The sequence below is a fragment of the Coregonus lavaretus genome (genome assembly GCF_964263955.1).
Source record: "Coregonus lavaretus genome assembly, contig: HAP1_SCAFFOLD_2137, whole genome shotgun sequence".
NCBI lineage: Eukaryota > Metazoa > Chordata > Actinopteri > Salmoniformes > Salmonidae > Coregonus > Coregonus lavaretus.
Window position 1 is genome coordinate 18,711 of NW_028162680.1, and position 26,201 is coordinate 44,911.

The 26,201-nt window shown below is 50.7% G+C and overlaps 1 protein-coding gene across 2 annotated transcripts in view; it reads right to left on the reverse strand.

Moving 5' to 3' along the window:
- Nucleotides 1-1,076: 1,076 nt before the first annotated feature.
- The window catches only part of LOC311119024 (insulin receptor substrate 1-B-like), a 46,629-nt gene continuing 21,504 nt past the window's right edge, over nt 1,077-26,201 (reverse strand). Inside the window, exons 2-4 of one of the 2 annotated variants that reach the window (XM_084193778.1) lie at nt 5,083-5,387; nt 1,582-4,717; nt 1,077-1,301 (exon numbers count right to left, since the gene is read on the reverse strand). In XM_084193778.1, coding sequence (XP_084049904.1) covers nt 1,255-1,301; nt 1,582-4,717; nt 5,083-5,387 — 3,488 coding nt within the window. In that variant the 3' untranslated portion in view covers nt 1,077-1,254. Of the gene's footprint in view, nt 1,349-1,581; nt 4,718-5,082; nt 5,388-26,201 lie in introns of both variants that reach the window. The other variant, XM_084193779.1, reaches the window with a different exon arrangement.

The window sequence follows — 26,201 nt, forward strand, 5'->3', positions numbered from 1 at the left end:
GAGAAGAGGAGAGGAAGAGAGGGAGAAGAGGGAGAAGAGGAGAGAAAGAGGGGGAGGAGAGGGAGAAGAGGAGAGAAAGAGGGGGAGGAGAGGGAGAAGAGGAGAGAAAGAGGGGGAGGAGAGGGAGAAGAGTAGAAAGAGGATAAAGGATGAATGAGTGAAAAAGAAGATTGAAAGAGGAGAGAGAGACAGGAGAGAGTGTAAGAGAGAGAGCGAGAGAGAGAGAGAGAGAGCGAGAGAGAGAGAGAGAGAGAGAGAGAGAGAGTGAGAGATAGAACACTTTCAGGGGGAGAGGAGAGGAGCTCAGTTCAGTCCAGCCTGGCCTAGCTGAAGGTAACTGGCAATCCACTGCGGCAGAAACACCCGGACAAAAGGATCATTTATTGGAGGAAGAAAAAGGGGGAGACGGAATGGACTGGAGGGATGAAGGGAGGAGGGGACACTGTACAGAGGCATTTGATTTGGGAGCAGTGTGCATTAGTGAAACGCTGGCCCCCTCTCAACATTCCCAGCCATCGTGTAACATTCTGCCCCCACACTGCCTTGCTGACGCGACCATGCTAACGCGCACAGCCAGAGATTTCCCATAAGGACCCACTGTGGTGGGCTACCACTAACGCTTAAATCCTCTAAAAAGACCCACTGTGGAGGCTAGCTAACGGTGCTGAATTCTCCATAAAGGCCAACTGTGGAGGATAGCTAATGGTGCTAACGTTCTCCATAAAGGCCCACTGTTTGAAGTCTAGGTAGCCTAGCGCGACTTAGCACTTCACTAGTTAATACTGGCTTATAAATCCCCACTCAGGGTTTAACTGGGGTCTATCTATTTAAACAGCAGACAGACTTCTCTAATGAGCCAATTCTGGCTAAGTCAGGGAGGACAGTGGCTTCTCTCATTGCGAACGTTTGTCTCCTCCTCAGAGAACATGCTTGTCAGAAATTGAGCTAATTGCAAGGCTAGGATAGGAGTTCAGCTGGTGATATTGAGTATGAGTCCAACTATTTACTTTTTTCCAAATTTTATTTTGAAGCCATTTCCTGTTAATAAACTTGCATGAATATGTGATGAGTGTCAATAGAATGTTCAGTTTGAGACTCTATGAAAAAATATATAAGCACATTTTCATTTTCATCGCTACAAATAAAGATTGAATTAAAAATAAATAAAAAGGCCTGCCCTTTAGACAAAACAGACTAAGATAAAAACCATATGTACTTAGCTAAAGATAGCAGACTCACCATATCTCTTCTAATTTAGGCGTAAATAGACAGTGTGTGGTGACTGCTGGGTAATCCGGCGCCTGCATTTAAGCATAGATGGACAAAATCTAAAATGCCACCGTTTCATCTGAAAAATGTAGACAGTGGCAGCAGGAGACAGGAATGGAGGGGGGGAGAGACAGAAAAGAGAGAGGGGGGAGAGAGAGAGAGGGGGAGAGCAAGAGAGAGACAGGGTGAGAAAGAGGGGTGGAATAGGAAGAAGAGCAGGAGAGCAACCAAAGCTGCACACAAAACATCACAGAGAGAGGACATTTAGACTTCCCCCCAAATATGGCCAAAGGAGTAGAAATGAACTCTCACCTGTACCGTCTTTGTTTCCGTTCTGTTGCGTCCGCAGCTCCTCTGACTTGTAGAAGTCAATGCTGGCATAGGTGTTGAGGTTGGAGCCTCCACTGCCCCCGACGCCTGCTCCGGACACCCCATTCAGCACGGACGAGTAGAGGCGAGGGGGGATAGCCTGGACGGTTGAGGACCCGTCTAAGGCTGAATGAGGGCTCTCTTTGTTGACCAAGTTCAAGTCTATGTAGTTGAGACCTTGCTCCACGGACAAAGCCTGGGCAGCGGGTAGGCCAGGCCCAGGGTGGAGGAACTGCGAGGGGAGATGCTCGGCCGACGCTCCGTTCCCCCACAGCATGCCCTCGAACCCCAGCCGGCGAGCCACGGCCTGGGTGTGCTCCGGGAAGAGAGAGGCAGCAGAGGAGGAGTTGGAGGAGGAAGAGGAGGAGGAGGGGGGAGGGAGAGAGGGGGAGGCGAGGAAGGTTTCGGAGCAGTGGCGCCTGCGGCCCTGGGGGTCGGCCCGGATCACTTTAGCGCCGTGGTCAGGGTTGGGCCCAGGTTTAGGCAGGGGGAAGTCCAGGCCCAGGGTGACGACAGGGACTGAGGGATAGGGCCTGGCTGGGGAGGGGGCTTTGGGGAAGTTGTTGTTGGACGTGGCGCTGGGGACGGTGTTGTTGTTCAGGCTGAAGGCCATCTCTGTATAGTCCCCGCAGGAGGTAGGGGACTCTGATTGAGTGACCACTACAGGAGTAGTCTGTCTGTTTGTCCTGGGCCCCGCTTCAGCCCCGTCGCGGGCCTTGGGGGCCAGGGTCATGGGAGGGGGCGTGGGAGGGGTGGGGAAGGAGGGGAAGCCCAGTGGTGTCAGGGAGAGGGGAGAGGGGGACGGTGAGGGCCGCAGGTCCATGTTGACATACTCTGAGGCGGATGGAGGGGTGAGGGGCGTGAGGGGGGTCTGGGGGGTGGAGGGGCTTCGGGAGAGGGGCAGGAACCCCCCCAGGCAAGAGGCGGGCCGGTGTGAGGGGCACTGGCTGGAGCCGTGAGGCAGGGACATCCCGTGTCTGAGTCCCCTCCCTCCCCCACCTCCTGGCCCTCCTCTAGTGCTTTTGTCCCCCTTGAATTCGATGCTGACGTACTCCCCTGGGCTCTTGGGCTCCAGGGGGAGGGGGTTCTCACGGACCCTGGGGAGGGTGTTGGCTTTGGACACGTCCACAAACAGGCTGACAGGCCGGGTCCTGTGTCCCCCCTGCTGGCCCTGCTTGGGGGCCGCTCGTCTCTGCTGGAGGAGCCCCATGTCTTTAGAGTGAGCTCCCCCACCTGAGGAGCCTGCTCCCTGGAGAGCCCTGTCCTCGTTCTCCCCTAGGCTCTCGCTGCTGGCTGAGCTGGAGGAGTATGAGGACGAGGAGAGGGACAGGTGGCGACCTTGGATCGCACCCAAATTGGGGTCCTGACGAACCACCACCGCCCTGCCAACTCCTCTACCATCACCGCCCCCATTGGGCCTCCTGCCTCGGCCGGGACCGTCCTCAAAGTGTCCACCAGGTGGCGTGTGTTTGTAGGAGCGGGGCAGAGAGTAGTAGGAGTAGACCATCTTGGGGGCCTTCTGCGGTGTGTGGTGGTCTGCCTGAGGGGGTTGCTCGGGGGGAGGTGGGCTGCTGTTGGCCGAGCGGGTGCTGATGGGGGACATGTTCATGTAGTCGCTGCCCGCCCGGCTGTCGGTGCTGCTGCTGTCCACCCAGGCCACGCCTCCTAGGCAGCCCCGCTGGTCCGGAGAGCAGCTGCTGTTGGGTGACATCATCATGTAGCCGTCGCCGGAGCCGGGAGGGGGCCGGATCTGCTGCGGGGGGGACACACTGTTGTTCGGCGTCATGGCCATGTAGTCATCTGCCGGCTTGGACTCCAAGTCGGCGACGGAGACTGAAAGCGAGTGGGTGAGGGAGACTGGAGGTTGGGTCACTCCTCCTGGTAGCATGGACATGTAGCCATTATCCCGCACTATACCTCCACCCCCACCTCCACCACCAACCAACTCTACAGCCACGTCCAGGTATCCCCCTCCCCCCCCCCCTCCACCGGGGCTCATCTCAGAGTCTCTCTGTGAGGAGATGCAAGTGGTGAAGGAATCGCCGCTGGTGCTGTGGGACATGATGGCGTAGTCCGCTGCGTCTTCATCCTGCTCCTCCTCCCTGTGTGGTCGCGGGGCCAGGCGCTCCAGGGCCATGGGCGGCAGGGACGCCCGCTTGCTCAGCAGCCGCCTCTCGGCTTCACATTCCCGGCTAGAGGAGCGCCGCAGGACCCTCTTGGTCTGGGGCTGGTGGGAAGGGGCTGAGCTGGATGCTCCAACAGGCAGAGTGCCGGATGTTGGGGCTCCACCACCACCACGCTGGCCCATTAGGATGTAGTTAGCAGCCTCGTCGTTCAGGGATTGATCATGGCCTGACCTGGCTGACCCTCCAGGCATGTTGGGGGAGGGGGCGGAGTGCTCCCCAGGGCTGGAGCCGTACTCGTCCGAGGAGCCGTAGTCGCTGGGGGAGCCCGACACGGAAACGTTGTGGGAGGGAAGGTGGCTGTAGGCACCGGCCCCTGCTGCTCCTCCCCCTCCTCCGGTTGCACCCACCACTACCCCAAACTCGGAGCCGTGGCCGGAGCTGGAGGACAGGCTGGGGGCCGGTGAGGGGGCTGGGGTGGAGATGGAGCGCATCAGGCCCAGGGAGTTGTTCTTGGTCGGGGTGGAGGCAGAGCGAGCCAACTTGGACCTGAGGATGGGCGTGGTGGAGCAGGACCCGTTGGTGGTAGGACTGGAACTCTGACCTACACCTCCATACGCTCCCCCCACGCCTTCTTCTCCTTTACCCCCATCGCTCCCTGTGCCTGACCTGGGGAAGCTGTGGCGGGGGGTGGGCGATGCGTTGGCGCTGTTGCCGCCAGTTCGAGACCCTCCGGGCGGCTCGGTGCGAGGCCTGCGGGTGAAGCCCACCTGGCTGGGGGGCGGGTTGGGGTGGTGGCGTCGCGAGGGGACACTGATGGGGTTGGAGGCGGTGGCTCCCCCACCTGGCCCAGAGTTGGACTGCGACTTGCTGCGTTGGCGGAACTCCTCACTCAGGGCTTTCATGGCTTCCAGTAGGGTCTCATGCATGTTCTGGGCCACCACTGAGTCATCCACCTGCATGAGGCAGAACACAGTCATACTCTATGGGCTTACAACCACATGTCGATCACATGTTCTATCCTCTAATCCATAATCTTAACCCCCCCCCCCCCCCCCCCAAGTTTTCTGAGCAAAAAATTATTTCCGGCCCCCCGACCATCCGCTCAATGAAAAATCTGCCCACGGCTGAATGTAATTGGGCACCCATGCTTTAACCTTAACCAAATCCATAACAAATTCTCTACTGTAACCTTTCCTTTGAGTTTAGCCAACATCAAATGGTCATGCATCAGGAGGAATACACTGCTTGACAATCAAAACACCATAGCCATTCACAGCTGTAACCTCAGAGACTGGGCTTGTGTGACATTTCATCTCACCTGCATCCAGAACTCTCCGGGGCCCGTGACCGCAGAGCGACCGACCTCCACGAAGAAGAAGTTCTCGGAGTGACCGCAGCGCCGCACGTTCATCAACTGCAGGACCACGGCGGCCGCGTCCGAGTTGAGCTTGACGAAGTTGACCGTCTTGTCGGTCAGGCACAGCCGGTAGACACCCACCAGGTTCTTGGCCTGGCCCAGCCCTTTAGGCCACACCTTGACCTGCCACACCTCCTTGAAGGCGGGGCCTGGGGTGGGCACGACGTAGTCCCCTCCAGCACCTGTATCAGTAGTAGGCATCTTACCTGGAAAGGAAGAGAGACGGGAAGAGAGACGGGAAGAGAGAGGGGAGGGGAGAGGGGAAGAGAGAGGGGAAGGGAGAGGGGAAGAGAGAGGGGAAGAGAGAGGGGAAGAGAGAGGAGAAGGGAGAGGGGAAGGGAGAGGTGAAGAGAGAGGGGAAGAGAGAGGGGAAGGGAGAGGGGAAGAGAGAGGGGAAGAGAGAGGGGAAGAGAGAGGGGAAGGGAGAGGGGAGGGGAGAGGGGGAGAGGGGAAGAGCGAAAGGAAGAGAGAGGAAGAGCGAAGGGAAGAGAGAGAGAGAGGAAGAGAGAGGGGAAGGGATGTATAAAGACAGAGAAAAGAGAGAGTTAAGGAAAAGTGTTTGAGAGGGAGAGAGAGAAATGGATCAAGAAAGAGAGAGAGAGTGAGGTACAGGTGGGTGGATAGAGGGATGGAAAGAAAGAGAGATAGGTTAGTAATGTGGGTTGTGAGGAAGTTCACAAAGGAACAAAGTGGTAAATCACCAACGTTGTAATGGACCAACATGACCATCGTGCATCAGTTGCCAGAGGGAATGTGAGGTGAAAGCACCACTATTTACGTAGCCCACGAGAATAAGCCTCCGCCATTATGCAAGATGTGCTGATAACGAGCTTTTTAGCAAATTCTGAACAATCTGCTTTTTAGGCGAGCATGCAGTGGCTTGCGAGTCCCGCTCTCCCTGCACCTGCATGTTCCAACTCGGTGGCCACACACACACACACACACACACACACACACACACACACACACACACACACACACACACACACACACACACACACACACACACACACACACACACACACACACACACACACACACACACAGAAGATTCAAATTGTCGAGGATTCAAGCACTTCAAAAGGACAATGACTATGAAAAAAAAGCGAAACTGTAGTGGAAATAATTTAACTGATACTGCAACAGACACCATCTATCCCACCCATCTGTGGCCCTTACGCCAAGTTCTTTCCATACAATTGGTTGGTGTTTGCAGGTTTGAGACGTTCTGAATACATTAGAACCCTATAGAATAGTTCATTTACTGTGTAGAGTTCAGTTGCAGTATGAAGACACTCATTTACAGGTCATTCACTGTATAGAGAGAGAAAACCACACCTTTCTTGGGACTGAGCTCACCTGGTCAGATATGGAACAATGACGTCCTCTGTCAATACCAATGGTATGCAAGGGGACCAGAACACCTGTTTAATAACTGCTTTCATAGATAAGAATGGGGTCAATGATTCCTTGACTGACCCACACACTCAGACTACATGACTAGACTACTAGCTCATACAGGCACCTCTGCCAACTTCACCTTAACAGATGAGAACCTCCACTCCTCCATAACCTCCAACATTATTATCATACTTGAGAGTGTGTATGTGCGCGTGTGTGTGTGTGTTCACGCACTTCCATGAAGTAGCATTGCCTTGTCTTCTGGATAGTAGACTCAATTAGCCTCAGGGAAACTTGTCCGTCTCTCTCTGTGTGTGTGTGTGCCTCTGTCTCTACCGTGCCTTCTCTTCAACCCAACAATCACAACCATATATACACAAAACCCTTCGGCACGAACGCACAACAACAGACTCAGCCTCCGTTATGACTAACATTTCCACGACCGCTTCCAAAACATTTAGTTGCGGTCGCAGTATGGGGAACCTGCATGTCTGTTCTTCTGGCTCTCTTACCGCTAAATGGATGATGAACCATGACTTCAAGGCCCACCAGAATAGCTGTTGTGTTCTATTGAAGGCTATGCCAGTGGATTACACAGTAGACCAGTGGCTATGTATGAGGCACGTCCCCTACATTAGATGAGTCACTCTGGGGCCACACATGACTATTTAATGGGCTGCTGTGTGTTGTCCTGTCTTGCCAGCTGCATTTGGATTTACTAAAGGAAAGCAATGTTTTTGAGATTTTGAGGCAAAGGGACTGAGACAGATGAGGGAACGCAGAAAGAAAACAAAAACATATTTGAAAAGAAATGAAGGGAGAAGAGAAGAAATGTAAAGGAAGAATGAAAGAAAGCAGAGGAATGAAAAGAGGTAGACTTTCTGGATGACTCAATAATAATGGAAGTAAAACTGGATCCCCTGTTCTTCCTTCACCCTTCTTCTCTCCTTTTCTTTCAGTACAAGGCTACCTTACCATTTCCCTCCCTGTCACCGTCTTACCACTGCACTGTCCTTCCTTCCCACACACGGCTTCAGATCCCAATGTCAAATACTGCTGAAGCGATTATTTATTTTCTCCTAGAAAACTCCTCAGCTATCTGTGAAGCAGGTCTGTGTTTGTTATGAAAACATCATTAGAAATCAGCCGTGCTCGTGTTTTCCACTTCAACCATCAACAGCCCTACAAGATCCTCATTTGATCTCGGGTCTCGCAAGCCCACTGTTTTCCCTCCTACACCTGCTAATGATACGCACGCACGGGTCCATGTGCACGCGCACACACGTTGACCTTCTGCAGCAATCAGAGCAGCCCGAAAACCTCACTAGCTCTGTTACCCTTCTGTTGAAATTCTCAGAGCATTACAGTGACCAAATAGGCTATATCCATCTAACGTTACATAAGAGAAAGGTGGATTTGATATTACACAGAAGTGTGTGAATTATAGATGTGACTGGTTTTCCTCCAAGGGATCTTTCCCTGGCAGAGTAGGACTAACAGAGCCAGCGGTGGAGAAGGAGCAGGGTTTTAGCTCACGCAATGCAAAGCCAGTGAGGTGACCGTACGGTCAAGTCCAGAACACGGACCAGGGATGGACCACCAGCATGAAGTCACCTGGATATTAAGGACATGACAAATGGAAAATGTTTAATGTTAAAACAGCCATTTTTTAAAATCGGTTTTCCAATAAGTTCTATCTGTCATGAGCCTCTCACTCCACCGGGTTACCACCTTAATTTTCTTCCACTCTGCTCACCACTCTCTCTACTCAGCCTAACTAGCTCCACCTGTCCCTGCTCTGCTCTGCTCTAATTACTCTGCCAGCTGCGCTGCATTACCCACTACCTCTCCCAGTATTTAAGGCCCTGTCTTTCAGCTCTCCGGTGTCAGATCGTCTGCAAAGCTCACACCCGGAACCTGTTTGCTCGCGCTTCTGGCTCACCCTGGTTTTGTGACCCCGGACCTGCCTGATTTTTGGATACTCTTCTGCCCCAGGAGATCCAGACCTGCTTCTGCCATTACGACTCCTGACTACTCTTCAATCCCGGTAACTCTGACCAGCCTTCTGCCTTGCTACTACGTATTTTGGATTTCCCTTGAACTGTACTGCTGCCTTGTTTCATTCCGCCCTGTTGTGTCTGTGTCTCCCCCCCCCAGGACTTCTGGACCACCCACCACCGGCTTCATAGGACGCATCGCTGCCACTGGGGGGGGCACAGACCCAGCACATTGGACGGGATCCCTGTTACCCCTGGAGCCTTCATTCACTCCCTACTTCCCTTTTCCCTTAAGTTTTAATAAACTTTCTGGTGTGACGCAATTGTGGTCCTCTGGTCGTCTGTCTGAGCCGTGACAGTACGATCTGACCATTATGGACTCAGCGCACACTTTCCCCGACATGGAAACCGATGAGCATGAGCAGCAGTTCCAGCAGCAGCAACAACAACTCGCCATGATCATTCAACTCCTCACCCACCTTACCCCAGCCAGTCTGCCCACCAGCCCTGCCCCCGAGTTACCTGCCCCGGTCATTGCAGCCGCTGCTCCGGAACCCAAGATTGGAAACCCCGAGCGGTTCAACGGCGATTCAACCCAGGTCCGGCCATTTCTGACTAGCTGCCGACTTCAGTTCTCCTTGCAGCCAAGGACCTTCGCCACGGAGGGGGCTAAAGTTGGGTATGCCATCACTCACCTGACGGGCCGAGCTCGACTCTGGGGAACAGCAGAGTTCGAACGTCAAACCCCCGCATGTGCAACCTTCGACCTGTTTGCTGAGGAGATGCTGAAGGTGTTTGACCTGGATTCACCAACCGCAGAGGCGTCTCGTGAACTGTTCAGTATTCGACAAGGCAGACGTACAGTCGCAGACCATTCCATCGACTTCCGAACCCTGGCTAGACGAAGTTCTTGGAACACACCATCGTTGGTGGACGCGTTCTTCCATAGTTTGGCTGACTATATCAAGGACGAGTTGGTCTCCCATGAACTGCCTTCCACTCTTGATGAAGCCATCGCACTGACTGTCAGGATCGACAGAAGGATACAGACCCGTCGTCGTGAGAGGGGGCGCCAAGGTCCACCTACTACCGGCATTCGGAGAGATCCGACTGGGCTCCTGTCATCTACTGCCACTCACCCAGGTCAGCTTGATCAGTCTGAGCCTATGGAGATTGGGCGAGCCTCTCTCACTCCTGCAGAGCGCCAGCGCCGCTTCACCTCAAACCTCTGCCTCTATTGTGGAGGTGATGGACATCGTGTGGTAACCTGCCCTTTAAAGGGCCGAAGCTCACCGGGCATAGGGGGAGTCCGGTTGAGTTCAATGACCATCCAGTCCTCCGACCGCAAACCCCTGCTGCAAGTTCACCTCCGCCTCTCTGACTCAACTCACACCCTGGCTGCTCTGGTGGATTCTGGCGCCGAAGCCAACATAATGGACATCAAGCTGGCACGCCAACTGGGACTGGAGAACCTCCGTTTGACACCTCCTATTCCTGCCCGGGCACTGGACGGACACTTACTCGGATCGGTCACTCATGTCACGGCCCCGGTCTCGATGGGTCTGTCCGGAAACCATCAAGAAACTATCCAGTTTCACCTGCTCCCCTCTCCAGGCCAACCCCTCATCCTGGGTTACCCATGGCTCCGCCGGCACAACCCTCAGCTCGACTGGGTGACCGGGGTGATCAGGGAGTGGGGAGAGGACTGCCACCGAACCTGCCTGCTTGCTGCCGCACTACCCCCTCGGCCAGTACCTACTAACTCCGCTCCTGACCTCTCCAATGTCCCAGAATGCTACCATGGTCTCAGAGAGGTGTTTAACAAAGCAAGAGCCACATCTCTGCCCCCTCACCGACCGTACGACTGTGCCATCGACCTCCTCCCTGGAACAGCCCCTCCAAAGGGTCGTCTTTATTCGTTGTCTGCTCCTGAAAGAAGGTCCATGGAGGACTACATCAATGGCTCTCTGTCCGCAGGATTAATCCGTTCATCTTCATCTCCTGCTGGTGCTGGCTTCTTCTTTGTGGGGAAGAAGGACGGATCTCTTCGCCCCTGCATCGACTACAGGGGACTCAACGACATCACAGTGAAAAACCGTTACCCTCTGCCTCTGCTCACCTCTGCTTTTGAGTTGCTCCAGGGAGCCACTGTTTTTACCAAGTTGGATCTCAGAAACGCTTACCACCTAGTGCGGATCCGGGAGGGAGATGAATGGAAAACCGCATTCAATACACCAACAGGCCACTACGAGTATCTGGTTATGCCTTTTGGCCTCACCAATGCTCCTGCTGTGTTCCAGGCTCTAGTGAATGATGTACTGCGGGACATGTTAAACAAGTTTGTCTTCGTTTACCTGGATGACATCTTAATCTACTCCAGAAACCTGTCTGAACACACCCGCCATGTCCAGCAAGTCCTTCATCGTCTTCTGGAGAATTCCCTCTACGCCAAGGCAGAGAAATGTGAGTTTCACGTCAAGACAGTGGCCTTCCTGGGGTACATAGTAGCAGAGGGAAGTATCCAAATGGATCCTGCCAAAGTATCAGCAGTCACTTCATGGCCAGTTCCGGAGAACAGAAAGAAGCTGCAACAGTTTCTGGGGTTTGCTAACTTCTATAGAAAGTTTATCCGGAACTACAGTACCGTTGCTGCCCCTCTCACTGCTCTAACCAGCACCAAGCAACCCTTCACCTGGACCCCAGCAGCCGACAAAGCCTTCAGTACCCTCAAGGTGAGGTTCACCTCCGCTCCCATCCTCCAGATGCCTGTTGTGGACCGGCAATTCATTGTGGAGGTGGACGCCTCGGATGTGGGAGTTGGTGCTGTGATTTCTCAGTGGGCTGCGGAGGATAGGAAGCTCCATCCCTGTGCCTTTTTCTCACGTCGGTTGTCCCCCTCTGAGTGCAATTACGACATAGGGAACCGTGAGCTGCTGGCTGTGAAGCTTGCCTTGGAGGAGTGGCGTCACTGGCTGGAGGGGTCCACCATTCCATTTCTCGTTTGGACCGATCATAAGAACTTGGAGTACATCCGCACGGCCAAACGGTTGAACTCCAGGCAGTCCCGCTGGGCCCTGTTCTTCACCAGGTTTAATTTCACTCTGTCATACCGGCCTGGATCACGCAACACCAAGCCAGACGCCCTCTCCCGTCAATTCCAGAAGGATGACACCCCCTCCAAGGACCCTGTGTCGATTCTGCCAAGTCCCTGCATCGTTGCAGCTCTGACCTGGGCTGTTGAGGAACAGGTGCTGGAGGCTCTCCGTAACCAGCCAGGTCCCAGCACTTGCCCAGCTGACCGCCTTTTTGTCCCCGAAGACCTGAGGTCCCAGGTCGTTCAGTGGGGACATGACTCCCGCCTAGCTTGTCACCCTGGCTCCACCCGCACTTACAACCTGCTCGCCCAGAGGTTCTGGTGGCCCTCTCTGAGAAAGGATGTACGGGAATTCGTCCAAGCCTGCCCCATCTGCAACCAACACAAGTCGTCCTGCCAGCCCCCAGCCGGATTGCTGCAGCCCCTGCCTGTGCCCAGACGTCCCTGGTCTCACATCGCCCTTGACTTTGTCACGGGGCTGCCCCCTTCAAGTGGCATGACCGTCATTCTCACCATAGTTGACCGTTTCAGCAAGATGGCACACTTCATTCCCCTCCCCAAGCTCCCAACCGCCAAGGAGACCGCCCAGGTGGTCCTGGAACACGTCTTCCGGATCCACGGACTGCCTAAGGATGTAGTTTCTGACCGTGGTCCACAATTCTCCTCCGCTTTTTGGAAGGAGTTCTGTCACCTGCTGGGAGCCACAGTCAGTCTGACTTCCGGATTCCATCCCCAATCCAATGGGCAGTCAGAGCGGGCTAATCAGGAGCTCGAGAAGGCACTGCGATGCATGACTTCACGCAACCCCCACTCCTGGTCGCAGCAATTGACATGGGTGGAGTACGCACACAATTCTCTGACCTGCTCTGCCATCGGTATGTCCCCTTTCCAATGTGTTTATGGATACCAGCCTCCTCTATTTGCCAGCCAGGAAGAGGAGGTTACTTGCCCATCTGCACTTGCTTTTGCCCGTCGATGTCGCCGCACCTGGTCACAAGCCCGAGCCACACTCCTCAGATCCGTTGCCAGCTACACTACCGGGGCCAACCGTCGGAGAATTCCTGCTCCCACCTACCATGTTGGTCAAAGGGTGTGGTTGTCATCGAAGAACCTGCCACTCAGGGTGGAGTCGCAGAAGCTGGCACCTCGGTTCATTGGCCCATTCCCTATCATAAGAGTGATTAGCCCAACTGCTGTCCGGCTCCAACTGCCTAATTCCCTGAGGGTGCACCCCACTTTCCATGTGTCTAAGATTAAGCCCATCCATGAGAGTCCGCTGGTCCCTGCTGCGCCTTGTCCTCCTCCTCCACGGCTCGTCGATGGTGGTCTGGTTTACACCGTCCGCCGCCTGCTTCGGTCCAGACGGAGGGGTAGGGGTCTCCAGTACCTCATTGACTGGGAGGGCTATGGACCTGAGGAAAGGACCTGGGTGCCAGCTAGTCGGATTGTGGATAGGACTCTCATCACCGCTTTCCACCAACGGCATCCTGATCAACCTGCAATCCGTAGGGGCCGCCCCAGAGGGGTCCCTAACCGTCCTGCCCGCTCGGCTTCCTGTCCTGTGCCTGATCCTGTCTCGGGACCTGTCCCATCTCCCGACCACGGCCCTCCGGCTTCCTCCGAGGATGAGGACGTTCACTCGGACCGTTCGGAGGAGTTCTAGCCCTCCTCCGGCTCCCCTCCTCCCGCCCGGCGTGGTGTTGCTCTTGGGACTTCTGGGGCCGTCCCTTGGGGGGGGGGTTCTGTCATGAGCCTCTCACTCCACCGGGTTACCACCTTAATTTTCTTCCACTCTGCTCACCACTCTCTCAACTCAGCCTAACTAGCTCCACCTGTCCCTGCTCTGCTCTGCTCTAATTACTCTGCCAGCTGCGCTGCATTACCCACTACCTCTCCCAGTATTTAAGGCCCTGTCTTTCAGCTCTCCGGTGTCAGATCGTCTGCAAAGCTCACACCCGGAACCTGTTTGCTCGCGCTTCTGGCTCACCCTGGTTTTGTGACCCCGGACCTGCCTGATTTTTGGATACTCTTCTGCCCCAGGAGATCCAGACCTGCTTCTGCCATTACGACTCCTGACTACTCTTCAATCCCGGTAACTCTGACCAGCCTTCTGCCTTGCTACTACGTATTTTGGATTTCCCTTGAACTGTACTGCTGCCTTGTTTCATTCCGCCCTGTTGTGTCTGTGTCTCCCCCCCCCAGGACTTCTGGACCACCCACCACCGGCTTCATAGGACGCATCGCTGCCACTGGGGGGGGCACAGACCCAGCACATTGGACGGGATCCCTGTTACCCCTGGAGCCTTCATTCACTCCCTACTTCCCTTTTCCCTTAAGTTTTAATAAACTTTCTGGTGTGACGCAATTGTGGTCCTCTGGTCGTCTGTCTGAGCCGTGACACTATCTACCTCAGTCATAGGCTGAATCTCAAACCGAACACTTGGCCCCTAAGCCCTTTATCAACTGGCTACTTGCTGTTGTGCTCAATAGCGATCACTTGAGTCTGCAAGTGTTTTAGCCAAAATGAGCATTTAGACGCACTTGATGTCCCAACTGCCACTTATCAATATTCCAAAATTCTAAATCCATTCACGCACATGCAATTGTCTACCGCGACCTGTCTTGTGCATGACTCACTTGCTACGAAACATGGGCAACGCCTGCAGTTTTAACACACACACACACACACACACACACGATAAGTAATTTATTACAACCTTATTATAACCTAACTACAACCTTACCACAACGTTCTGCTTCACGTGTGGCTAGTCTACAACCAACCAAAGTGTGAAGTCCAGCACACACACACTACACACTGCTCTATTCATACATCCTTTATAAGACAAATATTACCATATAGACTAATCTCTCTCGCTGGGCCTCTCCACAGGCCATTAGATATGACGTGCGTTGGCACCACGGTATTTCCCCAGCTTCCTTATCCAGGTCAGCTTTTATTGGGGGCCATAACAGCCGCTTGTCGTTTGCCCATGAACCTGTAGGACAGCCAGCTGGCTAATGGGATATTGACGAGCCCTTTCCATTAGCGACGACCGGAGTGTGACCTAGTGATAACTTATCACACACTGGCTAGGCTACCCTGTTTAATGTAGGTCAACAGTATGGACATGGTACCGTGGAGTAGCCCTCAGTTGTGAAGTAGATAGCATGTGGTAGTATGGTAGATGTTAATACATAATGAGGAGCAGTAGTGAAGTTGAGGATAACGTTTTTTTGACCAGAAACTCTCTTTAGGTTAAATTTAGGGTTTAATGTGTATTATGTGAGCTTACACAGTAGACAGAGCACATGGTATACTGTCTGTGGGGGAGATGAAGGTTGAAGATGATCTGAGATTAATCTACTGTTCATACAGCGGTGAAATCAAACACTTCTCAGGCTAGCGGGTTACCGTCTTTTGCCTTTCATGGATTCGCCGTTTGTGGATTTTACATTCCAATCTCATCAAATTCATGGCGGGGCATGACCTCTGTGAGTGCTAGGTTAAATCTTGCCAATACATTTCTGGGCCTTAAACAAAACAGGGTAAATCAGAGAGTCACATAATTCAAGTGTCCAGCAAATTTCGCAAAACTTCCCCTCTCTCTTAGTTTAAGCACTTAGTAAATCACTGAAAGCTAGAGCTGGCATGGAAAGAGCCTTTTCCCACTAGGTCTTGTTTCATGCTGTTGACCACAGTGCCCCAAACTCGGTCCTGGGGACCCCCCTGGGTGCATGTTTTGGTTTTTGCCCTAGCACTACACAGCTGATTCAAATAACCAACTCATCATCAACCTAGATTATTTGAATCAGCTGTGTAGTACTAGGGCAAACGGCAAAATGTGCACCATGGGGGGACTTCAACAAGCTGGACTTCTGAGGCCTAAAGACCCATTATTTATCTCGCCTGCTCGGCTATCCCCCCTTGCCCTCCCCCCTCGCCTCCATCCTGAGTTACCAGTGTGGAGAGACACAGGACAGCTGTGTCCAGTGTGTGAGTAAGCCACCCAGAGTCAATAAAACCTTGGGTCTCCCCAAAAAGATCTCCCTTGCTGCCAAGTGTCCCAGTCTGTCTCCTCTACTCTCCCACTTCCCATCTCTCCTTCCCTCATTCTCTCTCATTATCAACCCCCCCCCGCCCCGCCCCGCCTCTCTAGGCCCCCGAGGAGAGAAACACACCACCACCTCCCCAAGGTTCATTTCACACACTTATCAGTGAGGCATCCAGCTTTGTCATCACCCGAAGCGCCACATGAAAGGGATCGTGAAGGTTAGCTAGTGTGCTAGTCGGTCTTCCCCAGATTGTCTTCACAACAACCTCGCCAACCTGGCAGCCATCTTAAAAACCTTGACAGTTGGCCAAGTCCTGAGTTAAACACTGCCACGTCAAGGCCTTTGTGAGGTCACAGAACCACTGACGAGTGAAGACTGCACTGGAAGAGGACATACCAGGTGCATCTCAATAGTCTAAATGGCTTCCTCTCCTTCATCACTTATCCAAAAATACAAGATAAGCCAAAATATCATGGAGGACCACCAGGGGAATTTAACCTGTCCAGATTTCTTTATGTCAGTGCAGCTGCAGACGAGGAAGTGGCTTTAGTTTAACCAGGGTTCCCTAAACTTGGCCCTCCAAGTTTTCTGAACAAAAATAAATAAATAAATACTATATATATACATGTTTTATGTACTGAGCTCAGGTGCATCCTGTTTCCATTGATCATCCTTGAGATGTTTCTACAACTTGATTGGAGTCCACCCATGGTAAATTCAATTGATTGGACATGATTTGGAAAGACACACACCTGTCTACATAAGGTCCCACAGTTGACAGTGCATGTCAGCGCAAAACCAAGCCATGAGGTTGAAGGAATTGTCCGTAGAGCTCAGAGACAGGATTGTGTTGAGGCACAGATCTGGGGAAGGGTACCAAAACATTTCTGCAGGAAACCTGGCACCATCCCTACGGTGAAGCATGGTGGTGGCAGCATCATGCTGTGGGAATGTTTTTCAGTGGCAGGGACTGGGATACTAGTCAGGGAAAGATGATGAACGGAGCAAAGTACAGAGAGATCCTTGATGAAGTCCTGAGCGCTCTGGAGCAGGTTCTCAGACTGGGGCGAAGGTTCACCTTCCAACAGGACAGTTACCCTAAGCACACAGCCAAGACAATGCAGGAGTGGCTTCAGGACAAGTCTCTGAATGTCCTTGAGTGACCCAGGCAGAGCCCGGACTTGAATCCGATCAAACATCTCTGGAGAGACCTGAAAATAGCTGTGCAGTGACGCTCCACATCCAACCTGACAGAGCTTGAGAGGATCTGCAGAGAAGAACGGGAGAAACTCTCCCAAGCTTGTAGCGTCATACCCAAGAATACTTGAGGCTGTAATCGCTGCCAAAGGTGCTTCAACAAAATACTGAGTAAAGGGTCTGAAAACGTATGTAAATGTGATATTTCAGTCTTTTTTCTTCTTCTTTTTTGTTGCTAAAAATCAATTCGTAGGGGCATAGACTCTTCAAGGTGTCGAAAGCATTTCACAGGGATGCTGGCCCATGTTGACTCCAATGCTTCCCACAGTTGTGTCAAGTTGGCTGGATATCCTTTTGGGTGGTGGACCATTCTTGATACACACATGAAACTGTTGAGTGTGAAAAACCCAGCAGCGTTGCAGTTCCTGACACCTGGCACCTACTACCATACCCCGTTCAAAAGGCATTTAAATAGTTTGTCTTGCCCATTCACCCTCTGAATGGCACACATGCACAATCCATGTCGCAATTGTTTTAAGGTTTAAAAATACTTCTTTAACCTGTCTCCTCCCCTTCATCTACATTGATTGAAGTGGATTTAACAAGTGACATTAATAAGGATTCACTTGTTCAGTCTATGTCATGGAAAGAGCAGGTGTTCATAATGTTTTGTACACTCAGTGTACGTGATCGTATCCCAATGTAATAAAGGTTTGAAATTATTCTGTTTTTGTCAAATACTATATCTGTTTTTGCAGTGTAAAAAACTATATTCCGTCCCCCCGACCATCTGCTCAAGAAAAAAAACGTCCAGTGGCTGAGTGTAATTGGGTACCCCTCGTTTTAACCCTTAAGACGAACCCATTGACCTGGTCCTGCACCACAGTGGGGTGACCTGGTGGTTATATAATGTACTATCAACTAGCAAATCAATATCACCATAAAAGGTTTATATTTGCATAAACCTCAGCACACAGCTGCAGTATGGAATATGGACACTCATTTACTAGCTCGATTGCGTTTCTCTCTCAGCCTTTCCTTCATGTCAATCAAATGATGACTATCCTTAGGATAAATAGTTCTTGTTGCACATACACTACCGGTCAAAAGTTTTGGAACACCTACTCATTCAAGGGTTTTTCTTTATTTTTACTATTTTCTAAAATGTAGAAAATTGTAAAAAAAAAATATATATATATATACAGTGGGGAGAATAAGTATTTGATACACTGCTGATTTTGCAGGTTTTCCTATTTACAAAGCATGTAGAGGTCTGTAATTTTTATCATAGGTACACTTCAACTGTGAGAGACGGAATCTAAAACAAAAATCCAGAAAATCACATTGTATGATTTTTAAGTAATTAATTTGCATTTTATTGCATGACATAAGTATTTGATCACCTACCAACCAGTAAGAATTCCGGCTCTCACAGAACTGTTAGTTTTTCTTTAAGAAGCCCTCCTGTTCTCCACTCATTACCTGTATTAACTGCACCTGTTTGAACTCGTTACCTGTATAAAAGACACCTGTCCACACACTCAATCAAACAGACTCCAACCTCTCCACAAAGACCAGAGAGCTGTGTAAGGACATCAGGGATAAAATTGTAGACCTGCAGAAGGCTGGGATGGGCTACAGGACAATAGGCAAGCAGCTTGGTGAGAAGGCAACAACTGTTGGCGCAATTATTAGAAAATGGAAGAAGTTCAAGATGACGGTCAATCACCCTCGGTCTGGGGCTCCATGCAAGATCTCACCTCGTGGGGCATCAATGATCATGAGGAAGGTGAGGGATCAGCCCAGAACTACACGGCAGGACCTGGTCAATGACCTGAAGAGAGCTGGGACCACAGTCTCAAAGAAAACCATTAGTAACACACTACGCCGTCATGGATTACAATCCTGCAGCGCACGCAAGGTCCCCCTGCTCAAGCCAGCGCATTTCCAGGCCCGTCTGAAGTTTGCCAATGACCATCTGGATGATCCAGAGGAGGAATGGGAGAAGGTCATGTGGTCTGATGAGACAAAAATAGAGCTTTTTGGTCTAAACTCCAGACCTGAACCAAAGGAAAATCTTTGGAGGGAGCTGAAAGTCCTTATTGCCCAGCGACAGTCCCGAAACCTGAAGGATCTGGAGAAGGTCTGTATGGAGGAGTGGGCCAAAATCCCTGCTGCAGTGTGTGCAAACCTGGTCAAGACCTACAGGAAACGTATGATCTCTGTAATTGCAAACAAAGGTTTCTGTACCAAATATTAAGTTCTGCTTTTCTGATGTATCAAATACTTATGTCATGCAATAAAATGCAAATTAATAACTTAAAAATCATACAATGTGATTTTCTGGATTTTTGTTTTAGATTCCGTCTCTCACAGTTGAGGTGTACCTATGATAAAAAATTACAGACCTCTACATGCTTTGTAAGTAGGAAAACCTGCAAAATCGGCAGTGTATCAAATACTTGTTCTCCCCACTGTATATAAAAAAAACACTTGAATGAGTAGGTGTTCTAAAACTTTTGACCGGCAGTGTATAACATGCATATGAAGCACATATAGGGGCTTTACATTGATCTCGCTCAAGTCTACAAGACTTAAGGTTGATATTTTACAGTAGTTGACTGTTGAGAGTGGCTCCCGAGTGGCGCAGTGGTCTAAGGCACTGCATCTCAGTGCTTGAGGAGTCACTACAGACCCCCGGTTCGATTCCAGGCTGTATCACAACCGGCCGTGATTGGGAGTCCCATAGGGCGGTGCACAATTGGCCCAGCGTCGTCCGGGTTTGGCCGGTGTAGGCCGTCATTGTAAATAAGAATTTGTTCTTAACTGACTTGCCTAGTTAAATAAAGGTAAAATAAAAAAATATAAAAAAAGAGTGAACATGGGGCTATTGCGCAATAGGGGATCTACCCACCCAGCAAAAGACTGGCTAGCCCTATGTTAAATGAAATTACAGGGTGTTAATGGTGTAAACTATTTTCTGCATAGGAAACGACCCTGCAGTGGCTGTGGTTAAAGGGAAAAGAGGGAGGATCCTGCACCCGGCTGGATAGGGCTGGCTGGCTTCTGATCCAACTCACACCGCTCACTTGGTCTGCGTCCCAAATGGTGCCCTATTCCTTATATAGTGCACTACTTTTGGCAAGGTTCCATAGGGCTCTGGTCAAAAGTAGTGCAATGAATAGGGAATAAGGTGCCATTTGGGACACCACCCCTGGGTCTTAGCGTTTAAAATAGTGCTAGTCTAGCTCCAGTGGCTGTTCACACCCACACCATCCGGTTGTCCCCGTCATGCAGCGCTGCGTCGGGCCGACTCAGAGACAATAATTACTGTCTAATTAGGGAGATGAGCAGCGGTTTAACGTTTAATCACCTCCCCGGCGGCCACAGGTGAGATCCAGATCACACCGCCTGCCTGGATGACTGGGAAACTGAATGACAAGGGCTGGGTATAAATACTACACTTCAACAATGAGACAAGTGTATCCTCATGGGTGAAGTGGCCTCTTGACTTGCACTGATATGGAGTCAGAGTATGTCATATCCATTACATGGAATAAAAAGGGAAAACTGACTGTAGATCAGAGCTGATATGGGGTTAGTGTATCAAACATCAGTTAATAGGACTGTGTTTTATGTGAGGCGAAAAGGGAAAACTGACTGTAGATCAGAACTTAGTAGCTGTCTGTCATGGAGATAGACTTGGAAGGGCCTTTGTTCTGGATTGTGGCTTGCTGGTCAAGTTTGACAATATAGTTTAATGAAAGGTTTGTCTCATTTACATTTGACATGTTAGTAATTTAGTAGACGCTCTTATCCAGAGCGACTTACAGTTAGTGATGCATTTTTCAAACTGGCCCCCCGTGGGAATCAAACCCACAACCCTGGCGTTGCAAACGCCATGCTCTACCAACTGAGCTACACGGGACTAGTGTCTGTATGTGTGCCTGCCGCCTGGGTTAGCATTGCAGTCTCTTTTCTTGCCAGTTTCTCTTTTTTATTTGGTTCTACTTGGAGTTACTGGCCTGTTTTTTTTTTTTGCTATTGACCACTTCTTTCAACTAAAATCAGTGCTCTAGGCTATAATAACCACATAGTAAATGTACCTCCCAACTCAGACCTTTAGGTTTAAGCTGGGGGGCATAATGTGGTTAAGTATGGGACAGGTGTAGTGGCATGCACTCCGTGATTAAGAAAGTGATGAAAGGTGCAAGACGTGCAATTCAGGGAGGGGGGTGATAGGGCTTTCCTTGGGATAGAGGGAGACTTTTTAGGAGAGGGACAACGGAGGGCAGTTATACACATTGTAATTCTCATGTACAGCTATGTCTAGCAGCTTGATCATGATGGTACTAGTAGTTTTACCATAACACCTCTTCCTCCATGTATAAACGCAACATGCAACAATTTCAAAGATTTTACTGAGTTACAGTGAGGGAAAAAAGTATTTGATCCCCTGCTGATTTTGTACGTTTGCCCACTGACAAAGACATGTTCAGTCAATAATTTTAATGGTAAGTTTATTTGAACAGTGAGAGACAGAATAACAACAACAAAATCCAGAAAAACGCATGTCAATAATGTTATAAATTGATTTGCATTTTAATGAGGGAAATAAGTATTTGACCCCTCTGCAAAACATGACTTAGTACTTGGTGGCAAAACCCTTGTTGGCAATCACAGAGGTCAGACGTTTCTTGTAGTTGGCCACCAGGTTTGCACACATCTCAGGAGGGATTTTGCAGATCTTCTCCAAGTCATTAAGGGTTCGTGGCTGACGTTTGGCAACTCGAACCTTCAGCTCCCTCCACAGATTTTCTATGGGATTAAGGTCTGGAGACTGGCTAGGCCACTCCAGGACCTTAATGTGCTTCTTCTTGAGCCACTCCTTTGTTGCCTTGGCCGTGTGTTTTGGGTCATTGTCATGCTGGAATAACCATCCACAACCCATTTTCAATGCCCTGGCTGAGGGAAGGAGTTTCTCACCCAAGATTTGACGGTACATGGCCCCGTCCATCGTCCCTTTCATGCGGTGAAGTTGTCCTGTCCCCTTAGCAGAAAAACACCCCCAAAGCATAATGTTTCCACCTCCATGTTTGATGGTGGGGATGGTGTTCTTAGGGTCATAGGCAGCATTCCTCCTCCTCCAAACACGGAGAGTTGAGTTGATGCCAAAGAGCTCGATTTTGGTCTCATCTGACCACAACACTTTCACCCAGTTCTCCTCTGAATCATTCAGATGTTCATTGGCAAACTTCAGACGGCCCTGTATATGTGCTTTCTTGAGCAGGGGAACCTTGCGGGCGCTGCAGGATTTCAATCATTCACGGCGTAGTGTGTTACCAATTGTTTTCTTGGTGACTATGGTCCCAGCTGCCTTGAGATCATTGACAAGATCCTCCCGTGTAGTTCTGGGCTGATTCCTCACCATTCTCATGATCATTGCAACTCCACAAGGTGAGATCTTGCATGGAGCCCCAGGCCGAGGGAGATTGACAGTGCTTTTGTGTTTCTTCCATTTGCAAATAATTGCACCAACTGTTGTCACCTTCTCACCAAGCTGCTTGGCGATGGTCTTGTAGCCCATTCCAGCCTTGTGTAGGTCTACAATCTTGTCCCTGACATCCTTGGAGAGCTCTTTGGTCTTGGCCATGGTGGAGAGTTTGGAATCTGATTGATTGATTGCTTCTGTGGACAGGTGTATTTTATACAGGTAACAAGATGAGATTAGGAGCACTCCCTTTAAGAGTGTGCTCCTAATCTCAGCTCGTTACCTGTATAAAAGACACCTGGGAGCCAGAAATCTTTCTGATTGAGAGGGGGTCAAATACTTATTTCCCTCATTAAAATGCAAATCCATTTATAACATTTTTGACATGCGTTTTTCTGGATTTTTTTGTTGTTATTCTGTCTCTCACTGTTCAAATAAACATACCATTAAAATTATAGACTGATCATTTCTTTGTCAGTGGGCAAACGCACAAAATCAGCAGGGGATCAAATACTTTTTTCCCTCACTGTACAGTTCATTTAAGGAAATCAGTCAATTGAAATAAATTCACTAGGCCCTAATCTATGGATTTCACATGACTGGGAATACAAATATGCATCTGTTGGTCACAGACTTTTAAAAAATGGATCAGAAAACCAGTCAGTATCTGGTGTGCAGCGACACATCTCCTTCGCATAGAGTTGATCAGGCTGTTGATTGTGGGCTGTTGATTGTGGAATGTTGTCCCACTCCTCTTCAATGGCTGTGCAAAGTTTCTGGATATTGTTGGGAACTAGAACACACTGTCGTACACGTCGAACCAGAGCATCCCAAACATGCTCAGTGACATGTATGGTGAGTATGCAGGCCATGGAAGAACTGAGACATTTTGAGCTTCCAGGAATTGTGTATTGATCCTTGTGACATTGGGCTGTGCATTATCATGCTGAAACATGAGGCGATGGCGGCGGATGAATGGCATGACAATGGGCCTCAGAATCTTGTCACGGTATATATCTGTACATTAAAATTGCCATCGATAAAATGCAATTGTGTTCATTGTCCGTAGCTTATGCCTTCCAATACCAGAACCTCACCGCCAACAATGGGGCACTGTTCACAACGTTGACATCAACAAACCGCTCACCCACACGACGCCATGCCGTCTGCCCGGTACAGTTGAAACCGGGATTCATCCGTGAAGAGCACACTTCTACAGCGTGCCAGTGGCCATCGACAGTGAGCATTTGCCCACTGAAGTCGGTAACGACGCCGAACTGCATTCAGGTCAAGACCCTGGTGAGGATGACAAGATGAGCTCCCTGAGACAGTTTCTGACAGTTTGTGCAGAAACTCTTTGGTTGTGCAAACCCACAGTTCCATTAGCTGTCCAGGTGGCTGGTCTCAGACAATCCTGCAGGTGAAGAAGCTGGATGTGGAGGTCCTGGGCTGGCGTGGTTACACGTGGTCTGCGGTTGTGAGGCCGGTTTGACATACTGCCAAATTCTCTAAAACGACGTTGGAGGCGGCTTACATGCGCCATACATGTTGCAAAATAGCTAGGAAGAGATTTTCTTCCAATACACAAAACAACGCTTGATTCAACATTACGTTTTTTTTCAAGGTGTCAAACTCATTCCATGGAGGGCCTAGTGTCTGCAGATTTTGGGTTTTTCTTTCAATTAAGCCCTTGACAACCAGGTGTGGGGAGTTCCTTAATAATTTACAAGGGAGGAATGAAAGGGAGGAATGAAAACCCGCAGACACTCGGCCCGCAGTGGAATGAGTTTGACACGTGATTTAAATTAATACATTAAAATTCTTGCCACCAACAGAATGTTATATACAGTGCCTTCGGAAAGTATTCAGACCCCTTGACTTTTTCCAGATTTTGTTATGTTACAGCCTTAATCTAAAATGGATTAAATCAATACCTAAGCAATTTCCACACAATACCCCATAATGACAAAATCGAAAACAGGTTTATATAAATTTTTGCAAATGTATTAAAAATAAACAGAAATACCTTATTTACATAAGTATTCAGACGCTTTGCTATGAGACTCAAAATTTAGCTCAGGTGCATCCTGTTTCCATTGATCATCCTTGAGATGTTTCTACAACTTGGAGTCCACCTGTAGTAAATTAAATTGATTGGACATGATTTGGAAAGGCACACAGCTGTCTGTATAAGGTCCCACAGTTGACAGTGCATGTCAGAGCAAAAACCAAGCCATGAGGTCGAAGGAATTGCCTGTAGAGCTCAGAGACAGGATTGTGTCGAGGTACAGATCTGGGGAAGGGTACCAAAACATTTCTGCAGTAAAGCATGGTGGTGGCAGCATCATGCTGTGGGGATGTTTTTCAGCGGCAGGGACTGGGACACTAGTCAGGATCGAGGGAAAGATGAACGGAGCAAAGTACAGAAAGATCCTTGATGAAAACCTGCTCCAGAGAGCTCAGGACCTCAGACTGGGTGTCACGGTTTCGGCCGAGGCTGCTCCTCCTCCTTGTTCGGGCAGGCTTCGGCGGTCGTCGTCTCCGGAGTACTAGCTGCCACCGTTCTTTGTTTTCGATGTTTGTTTGGTTAGGTCTGTTTGGTACACCTGTTCATGTTTAGTGTTGATTATGTGTCCTATAAGTTCTCGTTGTTTCTGTCATGTGTTGTGTGTAATTGTTTTCACCTGTCTGTTGGTGCTCTTCATTTGTTTGGTCAGACGCCAGAGTGTACCGTCGCACTTTTGTTTTCGTGCATAGTCGGTTTTGGTATTTTACGCACTGTTGCGTATTGTTCGCCTCCGGGTTAGTTGGACCCGTTTGTATTTGTTTCATCTCAGTAAAGTCAGGTTTGACTTAGCTCCTGTGTCCTGCACTTGATTCCACACCACACTCGCATCAGAACCCTTGACAGAATTACACACCAAATGAATGCCTAACGGCTACCTAAGTATGGCTCCCAATCAGAGACAACGAGCTACAGCCGTCTCTGATTGGGAGCCACCCTGGCCAACATAGAATTACAAAACCTAGAAATTAACACCCTGGCTCAACATACGAGAGTCCCCAGAGCCAGGGCGTGACAGTACCTCCCCCCAAAGGCGCGGACTCCGACCGCGCCAACCAAACACAACAGGGGAGGGACCGGGTGGGCACTCCGCCTCGGCGGCGGATCCGGCTCCGGACATGACCCCCACTCCTTCTCTAACCCCCCAAAGTACCCCTGGTCCGGTCTGGCCCTGCTGACCGGAGCTGAACTGAACACTGGTGGAGCGGATTGCTCTAGCTCCGGCGTGACGCAGCTGACCCGTGCCGACCCAGGCACCGGTGGAACAGGCACGGGCTGTGCCGTACTGACGACGCACACTACTGGCTTGGTGTGGGGAGCAGGAACGGGCCGAGCCGGGCTGACGAAACGCACCACTGACTTGGTGCGGGGAGCAGGAGCGGGCTGGACCGGGCTGACGAGGCGCACCACTGACTTGGTGCGGGGAGCAGGAACGGGCCGAGCCGGGCTGACGAAGCGCACCACTGACTTGGTGCGGGGAGCAGGAACGGGCCGAGCTGGGCTGACGAAACGCACCACTGACTTGGTGCGGGGAGCAGGAGCGGGCCGGACCGGGCTGACGAAGCGCACCACTGACTTGGTGCGGCGAGCAGGAACGGGCCGAGCTGGGCTGACGCAGCGCACCACTGGCTGGGTGTGGGGAGCAGGAACAGGCCGGACCGGGCTGGCGACGCGCACCACAGGCTCGGTACGAGGGACAGGAACAGGCTGGACCGTACT